General features: G+C 40.7%; 2 protein-coding genes across 7 annotated transcripts in view; one reads left to right on the top strand and one right to left on the bottom strand.

The window, feature by feature from the left end:
* On the top strand, window positions 1–10,126 carry prg4b (proteoglycan 4b). Of its 4 annotated transcripts, none has more exons than XM_075485754.1 (15): window positions 1–104; window positions 222–300; window positions 641–757; window positions 1,628–1,750; window positions 2,065–2,145; window positions 2,262–2,318; window positions 2,921–2,986; window positions 3,071–3,337; window positions 3,599–4,240; window positions 4,968–5,054; window positions 5,564–5,700; window positions 5,847–6,003; window positions 6,146–6,253; window positions 8,428–8,556; window positions 9,560–10,126. In XM_075485754.1, the coding sequence occupies exons 2-15, from the start codon at window positions 234–236 to the stop codon at window positions 9,670–9,672; spliced, it is 2,151 nt and encodes a 716-aa protein (XP_075341869.1). In that variant the 5' UTR covers window positions 1–104; window positions 222–233; the 3' UTR covers window positions 9,673–10,126. The 4 variants fall into 4 exon arrangements, with proteins under 4 accessions (XP_075341869.1, XP_075341868.1, XP_075341867.1 ...); XM_075485753.1 differs by having other exon boundaries at window positions 45–104; window positions 192–300; window positions 9,563–10,126; XM_075485752.1 differs by having other exon boundaries at window positions 46–104; window positions 192–300.
* tprb (translocated promoter region b, nuclear basket protein) overlaps window positions 9,719–17,245 on the bottom strand; it is a 21,893-nt gene continuing 14,366 nt past the window's right edge. The window contains exons 36-51 of one of the 3 annotated variants that reach the window (XM_075485751.1): window positions 16,955–17,139; window positions 16,521–16,811; window positions 16,033–16,187; window positions 15,848–15,928; window positions 15,280–15,468; window positions 15,030–15,188; window positions 13,565–13,658; window positions 12,629–12,789; window positions 12,482–12,541; window positions 12,299–12,390; window positions 11,774–11,880; window positions 11,482–11,574; window positions 11,166–11,319; window positions 10,913–11,034; window positions 10,704–10,799; window positions 9,719–9,990 (exon numbers count right to left, since the gene is read on the bottom strand). In XM_075485751.1, coding sequence (XP_075341866.1) covers window positions 9,941–9,990; window positions 10,704–10,799; window positions 10,913–11,034; window positions 11,166–11,319; window positions 11,482–11,574; window positions 11,774–11,880; window positions 12,299–12,390; window positions 12,482–12,541; window positions 12,629–12,789; window positions 13,565–13,658; window positions 15,030–15,188; window positions 15,280–15,468; window positions 15,848–15,928; window positions 16,033–16,187; window positions 16,521–16,811; window positions 16,955–17,139 — 2,089 coding nt within the window. In that variant the 3' untranslated portion in view covers window positions 9,719–9,940. Of the gene's footprint in view, window positions 9,991–10,703; window positions 10,800–10,912; window positions 11,035–11,165; window positions 11,320–11,481; window positions 11,575–11,773; window positions 11,881–12,298; window positions 12,394–12,481; window positions 12,542–12,628; window positions 12,790–13,564; window positions 13,659–15,029; window positions 15,189–15,279; window positions 15,469–15,847; window positions 15,929–16,032; window positions 16,188–16,520; window positions 16,812–16,954; window positions 17,140–17,245 lie in introns of all 3 variants that reach the window. The other 2 variants (XM_075485750.1, XM_075485749.1) reach the window with 2 other exon arrangements.

Below are 17,245 nucleotides of genomic sequence, written 5' to 3' on the forward strand. Positions count from 1 at the left end.
AGACCAGATCCGCCAATTAACAGGAGGGCAGACTGTCTCTCCCTGCCTTTTAAAAACAGCTCGAGTCAAACCTCCAGCGGTGGTCAGACAGAAGCTCAACCGAGGTTGGTTACACTCTGTTTTCAGTATCTCTTCAACATGTCAAGACTTTTCAGTCCTGAAAATGAGAACACTCTTTAAAATTAATTTAGTTCGACTTTATGTCTTATGCTTCCTTTCAGATCTACAGGACAATGTCTTCCAAAGTACTTTGTGCTGTTTTTTTGCTGGCTTGTGCTTTGAAATGTAGTTTGGCTCAGAGTAAGTATGATTTGTGCAAAATTGATATTACACAGAGACATTTTTAATTGAACTGAGTCCTTTAACATTTTGTGAAAGATATTTGTTTTTAATGAAGGGCTTTCCTGGAAGGCGTTGAATGTTTTCTGTGCTGTACTCGTCGATGTTTTCTCTGTTAATGATTATTCGCAAGAGGGACAAACTGTGTTTACGTTTGTATTTGTCATCAGTTCAGAAATCAATTTCTGGCAGCCTTGTACAGAGTCTATTCTCATGTAGACTTTGTTATTCGTACACAGAGTAAACCATCGTATCTCTGTAGCTCTCTTTACATTTTTCACTTTTCGCATTCTGCAAACAGGAAGCTGCAAAGGAGAATGTGGTGCTGAGTACTACAGGGGTTACATGTGCCAGTGTGACTATACCTGCCTGTCTTATGGAGAGTGCTGCCAAGATTATGAATCTCAATGCACCACAAGTGAGGCTTTTTCTGTTCTTATTTTTCTCAGCACACAAAAAAGATCACATGTATTACTGATTACAAAGCTTTGCACTAAACAAATGTAAATACATTGGAAATTTTTCAAAACAACATGCTTTTGCTTAATGATTAAGTTCATGTAGCAGTGGAAGAAATAGAAACTAACCATATATTTAAGTAAAAATATATAAGTGCAAAAGCTTTGGTCCTTCTCACTGCCATATTTTTGTTGATGTCTACAAGAAGTTTGTAGTACTGAATCCTCTGTGTGTAAGCAACATGCTACAGCTGAAGCAAATTTAATGTTTAGAAACAGAGACACCAAATAAATCTGAGGGATTGTTAGATAGTTAACGGGGAGAAGAAAAGAAAAACATTTTTCATTTTCTGAATTATTTGCTTAAGCTTTGATTTAGATCAAATACTGGCTCATTTGAACCTTTATTTCACCCAAAATGAAGTTGTTAGATGTTCAGATAGAAAAATCATTATTTGATGGAGCTGCTAGTAACACATAGAAACATTACTGATTACACTCTTTTTTCCAAGATGCCCAAGAACCACTGGTTGAATATTTTAAATATTCCTCCAGTACCCACAGTGTAAATTTTTTCTTAAAAATAATTTTTAACTTAAGCTTCAAAACAGATGTAGTGGAGTAGAAAAAATAATATTCTGTCACTGGAAATATAGTGGAATGGTTGGATACATTAGCATGAAATGGAAATACTTCAGTAAAGAACAAGTGCCTCAAAACCGTACATAAGTACATCAGTTAAAGTTACATTCCAGCGTCGTATGTATTTCATATAATCTAGTGTAAATGTGTGGGTGGGTTTTGTTGAAAGGTGATTTTATGTGCAACAGAAAACTCGTGTATGGGCCGGTGTGGAGAATCCTTCAAGAGGGGACGACGGTGTAGCTGCGACTCTGATTGTGTGAAGTACAACCAGTGTTGTCCAGATTTTAAGACCCACTGCGATGCAGATGGTAAGCCTTAAACAGCAACTCCAAGACTTGTGCGTGCATTTTTCCTGCATGCTAACCAACGCAGAATTCCTTTACAGTGTAATACCCTTCACAAAAGTCCAGATCCATCAAATTCAGCTTCAGTGTATGTGTATCCCTCACGAATGAAGTGAAATTACAGAAAGAATCTGACATCATAGACAGGGCCTGCATGTCCGCCAGCAGCATGCACACCGGCATGCACGCCAGTACAACAGTGGCATGTAATGCATGCAGTAATCTGCACTGATGCATTGGGTCTTTGACAGTATCTTCTGTCTTGGTAATTACTACAGAAATCAGAAGAGCAGCCAGTGAGACAACAGCACCAAGGAAGACTAGTTCTTGCGATAATGTTAATGATAGCAAACATAAAGGTATATTTTCTTGGCAAAAAGCTTGAATTTTACTACATTGTCAGCCATTTAGGACTTAGGCAAAGTGGTTTTTCCATTGCAACCCAACTCATTTTTATTCATGAATATTCCCATAGAGCCAACTCTGACTGAGGCAACAGAGCAGACTCCCTTCAATGAAGACAACAGTGCAGGTGATGACAGAGACAAAACTAAACTTGATGTCATACTTGAATACTTTTTTCTCCAAATTTAACCCCAGAACTCATGTTTTACACGTGTCTTAATTATCATGAGCTGAACTTTGTGATTTGATAAGGTACATGTCTGGAATAGAGAGGAAAGATAATTATGGTAGACAACAACCCTGAGACTGCCACTGTGGCTTGCTTTCAAGTCCAAGTCTCAACAGTACAAGCCAAGAGCATTGGCTTTATGTGCCAAATAAAACACAAGGAGGCAGTGTTGTTTTGAGTGGACCCTGTGTAGGAGGGCTGGGCACAAGCTCAGTCACAAGAGAGGAAACCACAGAATTTAGCCAAGAAAGAATGACAGCTTATTTCCTTGGCTTTTTGTTTCTTTCCCTTTTAAAAAAAAAATCTGTAGTTGATTCTAAACAAGTCAAGTGTGGTTGTATTTAATAATCAAGACTTCTCTGAGAGTCAGGAAGAAGTCAAGAGGGAAGTCTTGATCTTCCTGTCAGGAGCAGGAAACATGAGGACAGTGTCGATAAATGTTTTGGATTGACACAACCAATAACGAACATTTACACTAATTATGATTTTGCCTTCTGTAGCGGCGGATGACTATTCAGATCCTCTGGACAGTCCAACATCATACCCACCAGATGATTCCAGTGATGGTGAGCGAGGAAAACTCTGGATGATAAATCCTGGGAAATCTCCCATCAAAGTGCAGCATCTAAGTATGCACCTCTCTCTTGCAGATGTGTACAGCACGGTCCCTTCCAGTGACTATTTTTCCAAGAATGGAGTGGAGGATCTGGAGGTGAGTCCAGTCCCAGAGAGCAGCAGTAGGAATGGACCATCTACAAATGACCCGCTAGATCAAGTTACAATTGAACCCACTCTGGCTACAGACACTCTGGAGTTCACCACAGAGAAAGTCTTTTCTCAAACAAAGGGAACTCCTTCAGAAAATGACCTTCCCATCCTTAACCCCACTACTGGAGATGCCACAACTGAGAGCACAGGTGTGTGATGTTCAGGCATACTGTATCTTATACTTGTTGATTTGTGGGCATCCACTGTAATGTGATGTTTTAAAACCCAGGTCTCTTTGGTTATTCTTTTCTTGAGATTTATTACCATTGGACAGTTTTCTTGACTAATTCTAGTTTTTACTTCTCTTGACAGCCATCTGTATGTGATTAATACATCAACGCAACCTCTGCTGCAGTTTAGTACATTTTACCCAAACCTAACAGTTCATGATCATGCTCTTCTGTTTTCAGATGCTGGAGATCTTAAAATTCCCCCTGAAGAAGTAACAAGTCTCGATGATATAGAGATCACAGTTGACCTCGACTCCAGCCAACTTATTTCAACCTCAGTGTCACCAATGGAACCTACAGCTTCAACACCAGACATCGAGGCTACCACTCCTCTGTCAGACGAGCAAGAAGTCACAACCATCAACACACAGGACTCAAACACAGTCCTAGAAACCTCCCAGGTCACCACCGTCCCTACCTCATCAACATTGGCTTCAAACCCAGAGGAAACAACTTCAAACCCCAACACTGAGGACATCACCAGTGACCCTCCCTTTTTACTGAAAGAACCTGAAGATCCCACTACCCCTATATCTCCAGGAGGAGCTGGGAATTTATCAGAGCTTGATGAAATAACAACCCACATTCCCCCATCCACAGCTGCAGTGCAGGATGACACCACAAAAAATGTTACACCAGAGGTAACAACTGCAGATGCACTTAAAGTTACCATGGAACCGACCAGTCCTCCAGACTCTGGACCTGCCTCAAAACCCCAGGGCAAACCTGACCCACACAAACTAAAGCCCACCCCTAAACCTGATACTAAGCCCCTGGATACACAAACCCTGAATTTAGACAACACAAGAGATTATCAAGCAGGTAATACATGTTCTCATCATTGGTTCTGATCCTCAACCAGCACACACAGGAAGGAAATCAATCCAAAGATTAATTCAGTAAAACAGGGAGAAGACATTTCAGTGCAATATAATTCATTTTACAAGCCTTAAAATGTTGTAAAAATTAATGCTTCCAGTTTCTGTTACACAGTTATTATAATTGCAGTTTGGGTTATGAGCTCAATTATTTTTCATTAGGCCCAGGGTGAATAGATCTTCTACCATAAAAATATGGTTTTACACAAGACAAGTTCATGCCAGTATCAAGACCAACAGGGCGGGGGGGGGTGGGGGGGAGTTGGTTTTGTAAGTACTCCTGATTCCTTGACAAGCATTTAAAAGATTGATGATGCATCCTACACTTAATTTGGCATCCAATTATTGTGCTGAAATTTGAATTTGAGCAGAGCTGATACAGAATGGCTGACAGAGCCAGAAGCTGACCAATCAGAGCAGACATTATTGTTTGGAAAGGGGTGACGAACCTTGACTCTTTATATGGGATGTGGAAATAGATATTTCCACATCCCATAAAGAGCCTACTAACAATCTGAAAATATACGTTCACAATACAAAATGTAAACGACTCCTACAATGTCTGAGGCTGAAAATTATTCTAAACACACAGCAATCAAGTCTGTAACTGGTCCTGTTGCTTGTTCATTTTAACAGATGGTTTACTGACAAATGTGTCCCCTTTTCTCCAGATGACAGCAATGACACAAACCTGTGCAGTGGGCGGCCGGTCAGTGCAGTCACCACACTGAGGAACGGCACGATGGTGGTGTTCAGAGGTTAGTGCCAGGAAGTTGATATGAACTGCAACCAGTCAGAAGAACTAAAAGTTATACTATGAATTGAAATTGCAACAGATTTACTTTAATTAATCTCAAATTTAATTTTGAGAGCAGAATATCTCTCTGCAACTAAATGCTCTTCCATTTTTCTTGGCCCAAGCAAAAATCAAGGAAGCATTTACCCTTTAGAATAGAACACATCATTTACACAACTTAAAATCATACATTTCAGTGTTGTGATGAAAACCCATTTCATGAGATTGTGGCTCAGAAGGTAAAGCAGTTGTTCAACCAGCTGGAAGGTTGGTGGTTCTGTCCCGCGTCAAACTGTCCTTGTGTGAATGTGTGTACTAAGAAGAACAGTATTAATGTGAGTGTGTGTCTGTGAATGGCCGAATGTGACCTATAAATCACAGGGTTTACAAATGCAGTCCATTTACTCAATACTGTGCATCCCTTAAGCCTGTGTGCAGGCCAGTCTTATGTACTAATGCTATTTTTCATAGGTCACTACTTCTGGTTCCTGGATAGACACAGTGTACCAAGCCCAGCCCAAGGTATCACACAAGTGTGGGGCGTCCCTTCCCCAATTGACACTGTGTTCACTCGCTGCAACTGCCAGGGCAAAACATACATTCTTAAGGTAAGCGGTCTCATCTCAATGAGTTGAGAAGACAAATGTAACTCAGTGATTTTACTGATGCACCCCTAAAGAATGTCTTGGACAGTCTATGATGGAACATATTTTCCTCTTCTGATGTTTTGGGTTGCTTCACATAATGCTTGCAGGGAGGCCGATACTGGCGATTTGAAAACGATGCTCTGGACCCTGGATATCCCAAAGTCACTAAACTAGGCTTTGATGGGCTCCAGGGCCACATTACAGCTGCCCTGTCTGTGCCTCAGTACAAAACCAGGAGAGAGTCCGTCTACTTCTTCAAGAGAGGTCAAACCGTTTAAACAAAACATGACTGTTTTTCTCTGGGTGCTTCATTGATTTTCTGTTTGACATTTATTGAATAATGCATCATCACGTGTGTATTCTGAATCAGTTCACTGAGGGAAATATTTATGCGTGGTAATTACAGGAGGATTTGTTCAGAAATATTCCTACCAGTTTGGCACCAGTTCAACGTGTGGCAAGAAAGTCCACAATCCCATTTACGCAGTTCACACCCGAATGGCCCGGCAAGCAGGTGAGCCAATAAAACACTCATTTTAAATAATTTTGCAAAGATGTCCAGATATGAGACTTTCCCGACACAATTATTATGGCCCAAAGCATTCTTGATGGGATATCAATCAGATTTTCTTTTTGTATAAGAAATATGTTGTAATTAACTGATTCAACTTTGTTTTTTACTTTTTGGTCTCCTTTTTATTCGTTGATTAAATCACACTCAAAACAAGTGGCAATAAGAGTAAACAGGAAATAAAAAAAACTTGTACAAAGCCCCAATTTGCAATCTTTAATGTTTGCTTTTATCAGATGAAATCAAATCATGATATCATCATAAATGTATTATCAACACACTATTGATTGATGTAATTTATTCTAATATCATCCATATCGGTACATCTGTAAAGCCCCATGATTTGTGTAACTCTGTCCTAAGATTGCCAGGCAGGTATTTCTGCATTTCTTCCACATTTTTGACGGTTTAGAGTTAAAAAAAAAAAATGCTGGGTGTTTCCTGAGCATTTTTAACAGACTGGCTGAAACATTTTCTGTTGGAGTAACAACACATGTAGCTCTCTGAAAAAGTGAGTCATGGGTTGGTGGAGGGAGGAGGGATCATCTTGTAAATAACTAGAAAGTGGAAACATGCAGCCTGTGTGAAGTTTATGGGACTTCCACTGTTGGGAGTTTCAGGGTTTTCTAAGAAAATATTGAAATCACAGTTAATCAATGTGTTACAAACATTTTTACTGATAAAAAAGCAGCCAAGCTCAGCATTGTATGCAGTACAAACATGTTATCCGACACTTTGTTCTCTCATTAGTCTACACACAACTTTATATGTATGTGAATTCAACATGAATAATAGACTGAAATATCTACTTTACCAAGAACTCAGATCCTTCACTCAGTGCTTTGTTAAAGCGTCTTGGACAGCACTACTTGGTTAGGATCGTATGAGCTCCAAACACCTTAGCTTTTGAAGTTTCTTCAAATTGTCTCGGTAGAAACATTCAAGATCCACCAAGTTGGAGCATTCTCAGTCCTGTCCATAGATGCCGTTCTAGATTAAGGTCCAGGTTTCGGGTTGGTTCACTCTAAGACTTCACTGTGTTGTGTTCCTCGAGTAGTTGACTTTTTGGAATTTAAACCTTCACTTAAACCTGAGATCCTGAGCACTCTCAAAAGGTTTTCACTCAGATAGCTGATTCTTCTCCTTCTTCTGTATCCATATCTCAAGTCTCACTGTCCCCGTCACATTTAAAAAAAAAAAAAAAAAAAAAAAAAATCACCACATTTGACTATAGGGATAATATAAACTACGTAATGCTGTGTCTGTATTCTTCCATTTTAACTGTTGGAAATTGTGGCCAAAGAGTTGAAACTTCGTTTTATCAGATCAAAGGACTTTGAATCTTGGAGTCATTCAGAAAGAATTTTAGCAGCCTGTCATTTTAGTGTGAAATTTCTTCCACCTGGACACTCATAAATCATGAAGACCGATTGTACTTCAGGGACTTCCTCTACCAATGGCTGCCCCTCTGTAAGATTCTCCACTCCACAGAGTTGCTCAGCATCTTATTTACAGTGACCAGTGGCTTGTTGGTTACCCATCTAGACAAAGCTCTTGTTCTCTGATCATCTCCACCATAGATTAAGACATTTCTTCCATTTTTGAATGAAGGCTGCTGTGCTTTTAGGCACTTTAGATGCTGAAGTCTTCTTCCATCAGTCCCACACATCTGTGCTTCAACACAGTCCCTGTCTCACAGCCTTAGAGCTCAATGGACGATTCTGTGACTAATGGCTTGGTTATTACTCTAAATACACGATCAGATATGAGACACATGAAACAGGTGGGTGCCCTCTTAGTTAAGTCCAATGAATTCGGTGTAGAACAAGAAAAAAAAAAAAAAAAAAAAAAAAAAAAAAAAAACCCAGGCTGAATAAGCTCAAAGACGATTGACAGAAGTAGGATGACCCAATGTTCAGTAACCAAGTTCCTAAAGGAGTCTGAAGATGTATGTAATAGTTCAATCTATTTTTAATACATTACATTCAATAGAATAAAAATTTTTCCATTTTCAACTGAAAATGTGGGATCGTGAATCTCTAAGTGGTACGAGAGCGCCACCATCATCCTGTTTACAGTTTAATGCAAAAATTAACACTTGACTGTTTTGTTTCCAGTGTCTGTTTTAGGACCAGCCATCAACATCCGGACAATGTGGAGAGGCTTCCCCTCCACCATCACAGCTGCTGCGTCTGTCCCGAGCAGCAGGGAGCCGGAGGGGTACAAATATTATGTCTTCTCCAGATGTAAGTCAGTACATGTCACAGTCACACATCTGCTGACAATTTTAAGATTTTCATTTAGTTTTCTTTTTGTGTTGAGTGTTTTGATTAAAACTGCTAAATATTCAACACTTTGAAGGGATTTTTTTTCTTCAATCCGTGTTCTTCACAGAGGAGTGAATTTACAGCATCATTAACTTAAATATCGGCAACTTTTGCATCGACACCATCAGCTGCTGAGTTTTCATTTTGTAATAAGGAAAAAAAAAAAAAAAAAGGGCATTGCAGAGTTCATTTTTTTGGTCCATTGTGGAATTTGAATCAAGATCATGTGTTGAAAGGGTTACATGAGAGAATATGAACATGGTAGCAGATGGTAAATCTAGTTTTACTCACGGGGATCCAGCCTCAAACCCTGGTTTGAAAACAACTCGCAAAACAGAACTCAGTTTATGAGACAAACTTAAAAGTTTAGGAGGTCTTTAAGTAGTAAATGTGGTTTTCATTCCCTGCTTTGTTCAGATTTCCAAGCTAATGTTTAAAAGAACTAAATGAGCTTCACTTGTCTGTCCTCAGAGGGTTAACGTCATGTCTGAAATGCTTAATGGGGACCACGTGTGTCCATCTGTTAGGGGTGAGGTATAGACAATGTAAAGACCATTTAAAAGGTGGCGTCCATTCATCTTCTTCCTTGTGGAGTGACCACAACATAATGTTCCATCTCAATGATTTCAATAGCTTCTGAGTAAAGACAACAGCACACGAGTCTGGTCAGGAAGCTTTTTACCGTCTAGTCATTTACATCATTCCTGAAACAGCCCGACCTTTAGAATTCAGGCCCTGCGGCAGCAAAGAAACTTTCCTAAAACCTCAAAGCCACAACTGGTGGAAAATTAAGCAGGTTTCACAACAAATTCATGTTCACCAAAATTAAAGCTATTCAGATGCACGTAGGAGCATCCTGCATGCTTTCATGCATTCAAATGTTGACTGAACTCATCCACTAACAATTTCTATTCCTTTGCAGCAGCAACCGCCCTCAATGTGAGGATCGATGGCAAGCGTCCCGTCATCGCTGCTCCGAAAGCAAACGTGTCCCCTCAGACCAACAAATTATTTCAATGTCCCAAAAAATCCTAAATACAAACTGATTTTTGTGACAAAAAAAAGCTGCATTTATCAACTGTTTTCTTTTAGTTATTATGTTTATTATACTCTCCGTAAAACACACTGCAACACCTTAGGTACTTTTTAAGTACATTAAAAAAAAAAACATCAGAAGCAAATAAAAACAGACCAACAAACAGGCTTCAGAGATTTGGAACATTGTAAAGAATTAAGTCTACACACTGATGTACTGTCTGTTTCTGATGGGAATGGTGGGTTCTCAGGTCTTCCGATTACCGCTTCATCTTGCGAATCGTCTTCCAGGCACACCCCGGGAAGGAAAGGCTTGACCTGTGCAGATGTAAAATCTACTTTTAGACAAGCCTGCTACACTGATGTAAACTCTGTACAGCGGTTTTTACTGTTGCAGTCATCGTTTTTTGTCACTGAAAACTGAATTTGAATAAAAACATCAAGCTTTTTGAAACTGTGCGAGAAAACTGTCTTTTTTCAAAATTTCTGTTTCTGTCACCGGACGCATCATTTGCTCCTCCCCACTCCATTTGTGTGTATTCATCACCTGTTCAGCTTTTAAGGCTGGACTGAGGGGAAAAACTGATTCTGGGTTTCTTTCTGCTTTATGTCACAATTTCTTTCAAGTTAAGGGCATCAAAAAGTGCCCACAATGTTGTTTAGATATCAACTCTTTATAAAATAAGTGCATACTTAGTTATAAAACGCCTGATTTATATATTCAAACACAACTTTGAAAACATACTTGTTAAATAAATCCAGCTGGTTTTAATTTGCTGCTGTTGTTCTCATGGTTGACTTATCCGGCCACATCAACTGCGCCAACTTTCTTTCACAGTATCAGGGTTCATGTTCTATTGGCCAAGTTTGGGTTTTACTGATTTTCAGAGACTAAATCAATATTGACGTTTATCAATGCTTTTTAATATATTCTGGCCAGCTCTCCCACTGGTATGAACAAGTTTTCCATGAAACTGTTGAGAGCCACTTGAAATAAAAAAAAAAATCCTGTTTGCTTTCAAATATCGTACCTCCTCTCTTCATGCGCCCACCACGACTCTCTGGCCAGCGTTGCAGCTGTCTGCTGGGTCCAGGTCGAGAGTGTTTAGGTGGAGCACTGCTTGTGTCTAGAGAGGCATGACATTGGCAAATCAAAACAGACAAAGAAAATGCAACATGAGAGAAATCCTATTTACTGTCATAGCAAGGAAGCAGTCACAGCGATGAGACTACATTGTACCTGCAGAGCTGGAGGAAGGCTCCTGGCTGGTGGAGGGGAGGCTGGCCTTGTCAGATGGCTGGCTTGGCTCCTCAAAGTCTCCCTGGGACCCCACGGTATCCACCGACACTTCAGCACTGGGTCTGAGAGGACAAATTTATGCAAGGAAACACTTTGATTATGACCTTTACAAACCATCAAAACTTTAGCAAGCAGTAAAGAACACTGCGGTTTGCCGTCAGTAGGAAAAACGAATTCCATCATTAAAAATCACCTATCAGTGTCTGGCTCCAGAAAGATGTCATCTCTCTCCTCCCCTGTACCGGCTGTTCCAGGCACAAGGCCTGGTGTGGATGTGCTCACCATGGGAACCGACTGGGAGGCGTGCTCTGTTGAGTCGGACTGTGCCGCCTCAGAAAAGACGGTCACTGTAAGATAAGAAAAAACACGTCTTGTTTTGAGAAACTGATACCACTCCAGAATCTGACAGTTTTCCAGCGAAAGGAAACAAAGTTTAATATGATGATGAACAGGGTGGAGCACACATAATAAACTGATCCCTTCATAACAGACTGACAAGAGACAGATACCTGGTGCTGTAACTTGTAGTGGTGTGGTGGGAACGCTGCGTCCACCCGACTCCTCCTCATGAGGTGTTAAGTACAGAGAACTTTCATACAGACCTGAAGAAAAGAATTATTTTGTTATTATAGAATAATCGGAGGCTTATACAGCTTAACCACAACATCAATGTTTCATTTCCGTGCTGCATGATAACGCTCCTCTTCACTTGTTTCACACCTTCCTTCAAACTTTTGTCTTAAAGCTGGCAAAAATACCACAAGAAATTCATGTTCAGTGTTTGTAAACGTGATGGAGGACCACCTTGTGCAAGCTGTCCGAGGTCAGCGTGCGAGGACGAGCTGGTCTGCGGCATGTCCTCTGAAGCACCAAACCTGAAGCGAGGCACACCGGCCACCTGGGGAGAACTGACAAACCAAACACAGAGACGGGTCGCATGGTTACAAAAGGCTGTGTGGCGACTTAAAACCCAACTAAATCCTCTCAGTCTTTTCTTACCACCTGATCCTTGCAAACGAGGAAAAGATTAACGCATCTTTACATTTAAACTATGGCATCTTACACAGTTTCAACTTTTGTTATCCCAATAAAAAAAATACAAGTGATAAAAAATGTAAATATAAAAACATACAGATTTGACTTTTACCTCCATTTATCCACTGAAAACAACACATTAATCATTATACTGGAAAACAAAAGAGACGGAAACAACAGAGAAATTTTTCCCAGACCTCGTTTCATTACCAGCACTTTCATTGCATATTTTTTACACTTTGACCAGGTTTTCTGGTTTCCAACATGTGTATCAATGCTCGTGAGACTTACTGGATAACCTGGTCAAATCCATCGGGGCGGTGAGGCCCCACCAGAGTGGGAGTGCTGGGAACCATCCTGTCATCTTCATCAAAGAAGTGCTGCTGCTAAGGAAGAGGGGGCAGAAACCTTGAAACAGACACTTGTATAAATAACATTATGACAATAAAAATTTTAATTGCCGATGCGACTTACAGCACTACCCGACATCCCGGGGGTAAGTCTGCCTACTGACTGGCGGCGGACGGGGATGCGCTGTAAAGAACACAAAATACGTTAAAGGAGCCAATAAATGGAGAAACATTTTAGAGGGTGTTGTTTCCCCTCCTCAGTGTGGCATACCTGAACCTGAGCGGGTGGCCCCAGCTCTGATGAGGTGGCGGGGTGGATGTTCAGTCGGGGGGGCAGCTGTTGCATTGGTCTCCGTGGTGACTGGGGCATGCGTGTGCCAGAACTTGAGATAGGTTGTTCTGTTGAAAAGGCCTCCATTGTGCTCCCCTCAACTAAGAAAAACATTAAGAAGGATAAGCTTAACAGAGGAATATTTGACATGAAACCACAGTGTGCAGATATAAAACGACTAAACTGCTACAAGTTTGCTCCATTGTGCTCCCCTCAACTAAGAAAAACATTAAGAAGGATAAGCTTAACAGAGGAATATTTGACATGAAACCACAGTGTGCAGATATAAAACGACTAAACTGCTACAAGTTTGCTCTGAGTGTACAAAGAAGCAAATTTATGGATCAGTTTATAGAGGATATGAAAATGTTTTGTACAATAACCTGTATCAGTTATTTCAAAGACTTGAATCATAACATGTCACGTTAATATGTCCATTAAAATGGAGAGCTTGATAAAAAAAAATACCTGATGTCACCTTTATGTAAAATGGGTGATCTGTAAAACAAGGGTGTCCTATAAGGTTTACTTTCGAAAAGAAGAACATCTCAGCTGAGTTTTAAATTCTATTCCAAATAATATACTCTAGCAAATAATACTATAAAGACCAAAACTAAAACAAAAAAAAACATTGAAACTATCTGACGGTTTGGCTGTAACAGAAGTTGAAACTTGTTTTTGTTATTAGAGCCTCCTGTTGGAGATGGCTTGTTTTCAGGAGCCTTCACACTTCCCCTCAGACAGACAGCATTTTACGTCTTTTCCAGTAAAGTGTCAGATAACTAATTGGATAGCGGGACAGTTTATGAGCACATGTGGAGACTTTGAGGAAGATCTGCAGAGTATGACTGTTTGACAGGGTTTCCTGGATCTTACAGCTAGGAGTCTGGGAATCTGCTGGCCTCTGGGTGGTGTCAGACGCCCCCAAACTCTCCTCTGTCTCGGTGCCTGGGTCTGTTACATCAGCTCCCTGGGAAAGGGAAGGAAGAAAGAAAGAAAACAAAATAATTAAAAACACAAAAATGACTGGAAAATGAAGACGAAGACGTTATGAGGAATTTTAAAAAGTTGAACTGGGTCAAACATAGAATAGAGGGTAAAGTGAATATGAGCAGTAACAGGAAAAAACAGAGTGGTAGAAGAGTGTATGGAGTGGTTTACAAGTGGTTGGAAAAGCAAAATATACAGTTTAACAATTAATTTTCTCCCTGAAACAACCAAAGATATTTTTTCAAGGCTAAATATGAGTAAACGCTCATAGATCTCTGTGTGTATTCCATTAAATTTCTATGGACGAGTGAAGAACCCATACACACCGTCAGTTCATACTGTTGACTGGATAAAATCATTATTCATTGTACTGATGTGTTCAAGAAAATATTTCAAAGTGAGTGCACATGGATCACTGGGAGGCAAACTAACTTAAAAACAGCTAATTGGTAATTTGTATTAAAATACTACTACTATTAATTCCTGTTTTTAGCATGATTTTTATTTGCCAAATTAAACTGCACTAATTTGGGCATTTTACTGTGTGGCAACACATCAGATATAGAAACAAACAAAAACAACAAATATTCCAGTGCCGCATGCTACGGCCTGCATCATAATCATGGTCCGATAACGGTTTAATGAGGAACATCCACAGATTTTAATTCAGCCGACTGTAACTAAATTTGTGAATTTTAGTTTATGTCACACTTCAAGGAGCTTCGTTTTGTCCCGGATGCAATATGAGAAGTAAAGGTGCGCAAAAAGAGCTCAATGTCAGACACACACCCTCACACACTGAAGATTTTATCCCCTTGAACTCTGGAAGCTCACCAGTGGGCAAACAGCTGTTTTCAACACGTCACCCTGTACACAAATTGCTATTTGATGAGTACTAGTTCTGTTCAGACAGCTAAACAAATGAGGGTCAATGTGTCCCGGACCAGCTTGTAATGTGGCCTCTCTGTCATGCACACAGCAAAAACAGGTTTTCTGATGCCTCACACCAAACAGCTTTTAACCTTTCAGACACACCCAAATGCAAAGTACAATCAAAGGACCATTAAATGATGCTTTTCAGACACTGACTCATCAGACTGAACATGCGCAACCACGAAAAGAGTAAAAGGTAAACATCTAACGTCAATATAGGAAAAGCTTGCACGTATGCTGGAAGTTAGGACAGGGAGGTAAAATACAACTGAAATTAAAATGAGCCCGTGTGGAACAACTGAGTGTGAGCTGGAAAGGAAAGCGTGGGAAGGGTTAACATATGGGGGTAATGACAGCGGCGTGGGTGACAAAGAAGAGTTATGACTGTTAGAACACGATGTGTCAGAGGTAATCCAACCTCTGTGTCGTCTCCTTCGTAAGCTTCATTGCCGTCTCCGCTCCCCTCATTGCTGTCCTCTCCCTCCTCCTCCATTCCCCCATCGTCTTCCTCTTCATCCTCTTCATCGTCCTCCTCCTCTTCTTCATCATCTTCTTCCTCATCTTCCTCTTCATAGTCCTACAATGAGCGGGGGTGGGGTGGCTCAAAGCATCAATAAAAGGATGTTTTCAAAAAGTAACTTTAAAAATACTCAACACAAAGTCTCTACCTGCTCTTCTTCCTCCTCATCCTCCTCTTCCTGCTCCTCCTCACTCTCAGAGTCAGTTAGTATGACAATTACTTCCTGCTGCAGTTGGTCAGGAGTCTCACTTCGCGTCCGGCTAACCTCTTGCTCCATTACAACGGACTGAGAGGCTGCACCTTCATCTCCTTCCTCCAGGGTTGGATATTCATCTGTCTGCATAGTGAAAACATTTAGAACTTCCCCAAGTGGGTATCCTAACTTTAGTGCTAATTTTACAACACTGATTTCCTCCAGCCTGTTACACACTGTCACATTTATTTCACAATAAGCTAGATTCCTTGATCAATCCACAGCTGTAAGATACAGCTTTAAAGTAAAAAAATAAAAATAAAAATGGGATCATAACTCTTACAATATCAAAATATTTTATGTCAAGTTAAATTGTGGTACAAAGGAAAACAGAAGACTGAAAAATGCAGTGGTTTACAGTTCTAAACTTATTTGTTTGCAATTGCAACACTGAAAATATCAAATATATATTTTGGTATGATGCATTCCCTTTCTAATTATCTCTGTAAGGTTGAAGGCTAACCTGGCTTGCTTCAGCACCATCCTGACTGTCTGTTGGCACCACGCCCTCAGCCTCAGCGCTCTCCTCAGCCAGCACCTCCTCCTAAGAAGACCACATGACAATTAAGACAACACACCATTTTAATGTAATCGAAAACAATAAAAAAACAATTATTTTTGGGAAGATTTCAGTGCGTTTCCCTTCACCTCTGGTCCAACTATCTGGATGATGCGCAGTTTCTTTGATATGGGAGCTCTAGGAGCGTCTTCCTGGGTTGCCTCAGTGTCAGTAACCACAGGGCTGCTCTCTTCTTCTTCACGGGGCCTCTTGGACATGGCAGAGGTTCCTGGTGTTGCTGAAACTGGAGTAAAGTAATACTCAATATACTGTATGTGTGGCTTGCACTGGATAGATGAAAAGAGCATTGTGGATCTGGATTTAAGGCCATCAATGTTTGATCTGAAGCATAAGATCAAAGAATCTAAATTGGTGTTTCAGTATTAGCAGACATTTGTCATTTTTTACAATTTGCAAAAACTTCTGAGGCTTCTGGCCTCAGTTTTCAATCAGTAACTTCTGACACCATGTTCCTGATTTAGATCAGAATCTTATTTAAATTATTCTGTACTCTCCAACCACTAATATTCCACATAAAGTTCTAATTATCTCCACTTTCAAAAGGACAGCTGCTCACCAGTGCCAAACACAGAGGATGTGGAGGATGTTGAAGGCCACTCCACCTGCGAGCTCGGTGTTGCTTCGATCACCAGAGGCGGCGGCTCCCGATTGGTGGGTTCTGAGTGGGTCACACTCTGTTGCTGTGTTGGCTGAACAAATGCTGTGGCTTGTGTCTGCGTCTGCTGAACAGTCAGCATGGGGGTAGCTAAAGTTGTCTGGACATTGGGGCTGGCAGAGCGCAATGAGCCGCTGGCACTGCCATACACAGTCACATGCTCCACAGGTGGGCCTTCAGCTGACTGCATGGCTGCCGAAGAGTCCAGAATTAGTGAAAAATTCAACTAATGTTAAACCACTGGCTTACAAGCTTCAAAAAAAGCACCTGAAACTCATAACTATGAGCAATAACATTTTGGCCGACCACATCTAAAGCTTTGCAGCTACACCTACCTTCCTGGGTCTCCACCTGTGTGGTAGGCATGACTGTAGCGGTGGGTGTTGGAGTGGCTGGGGTGATCATGGGCTTGATGCTTGCTCTTGGAGTGGGCTTGTTCCCCGGGTTGACAGGCTGTTTGCTGGATGTAGCTACAGGTGTTGGCTTAATGTTGGCAGTTGGAGGCTCTGAGATGCTGGCACTGACAATGATTACGATTGGGATCAATAACAATTCTACAGGAGTCAGAGTACATTACAAGGATGCTCCAAGTTAACCGTCTGACACCACTTCTCTCTTCCCCCTAA

Source organism: Odontesthes bonariensis, chromosome 15 (genome assembly GCF_027942865.1).
Source record: "Odontesthes bonariensis isolate fOdoBon6 chromosome 15, fOdoBon6.hap1, whole genome shotgun sequence".
Taxonomy (NCBI): Eukaryota; Metazoa; Chordata; class Actinopteri; order Atheriniformes; family Atherinopsidae; genus Odontesthes; species Odontesthes bonariensis.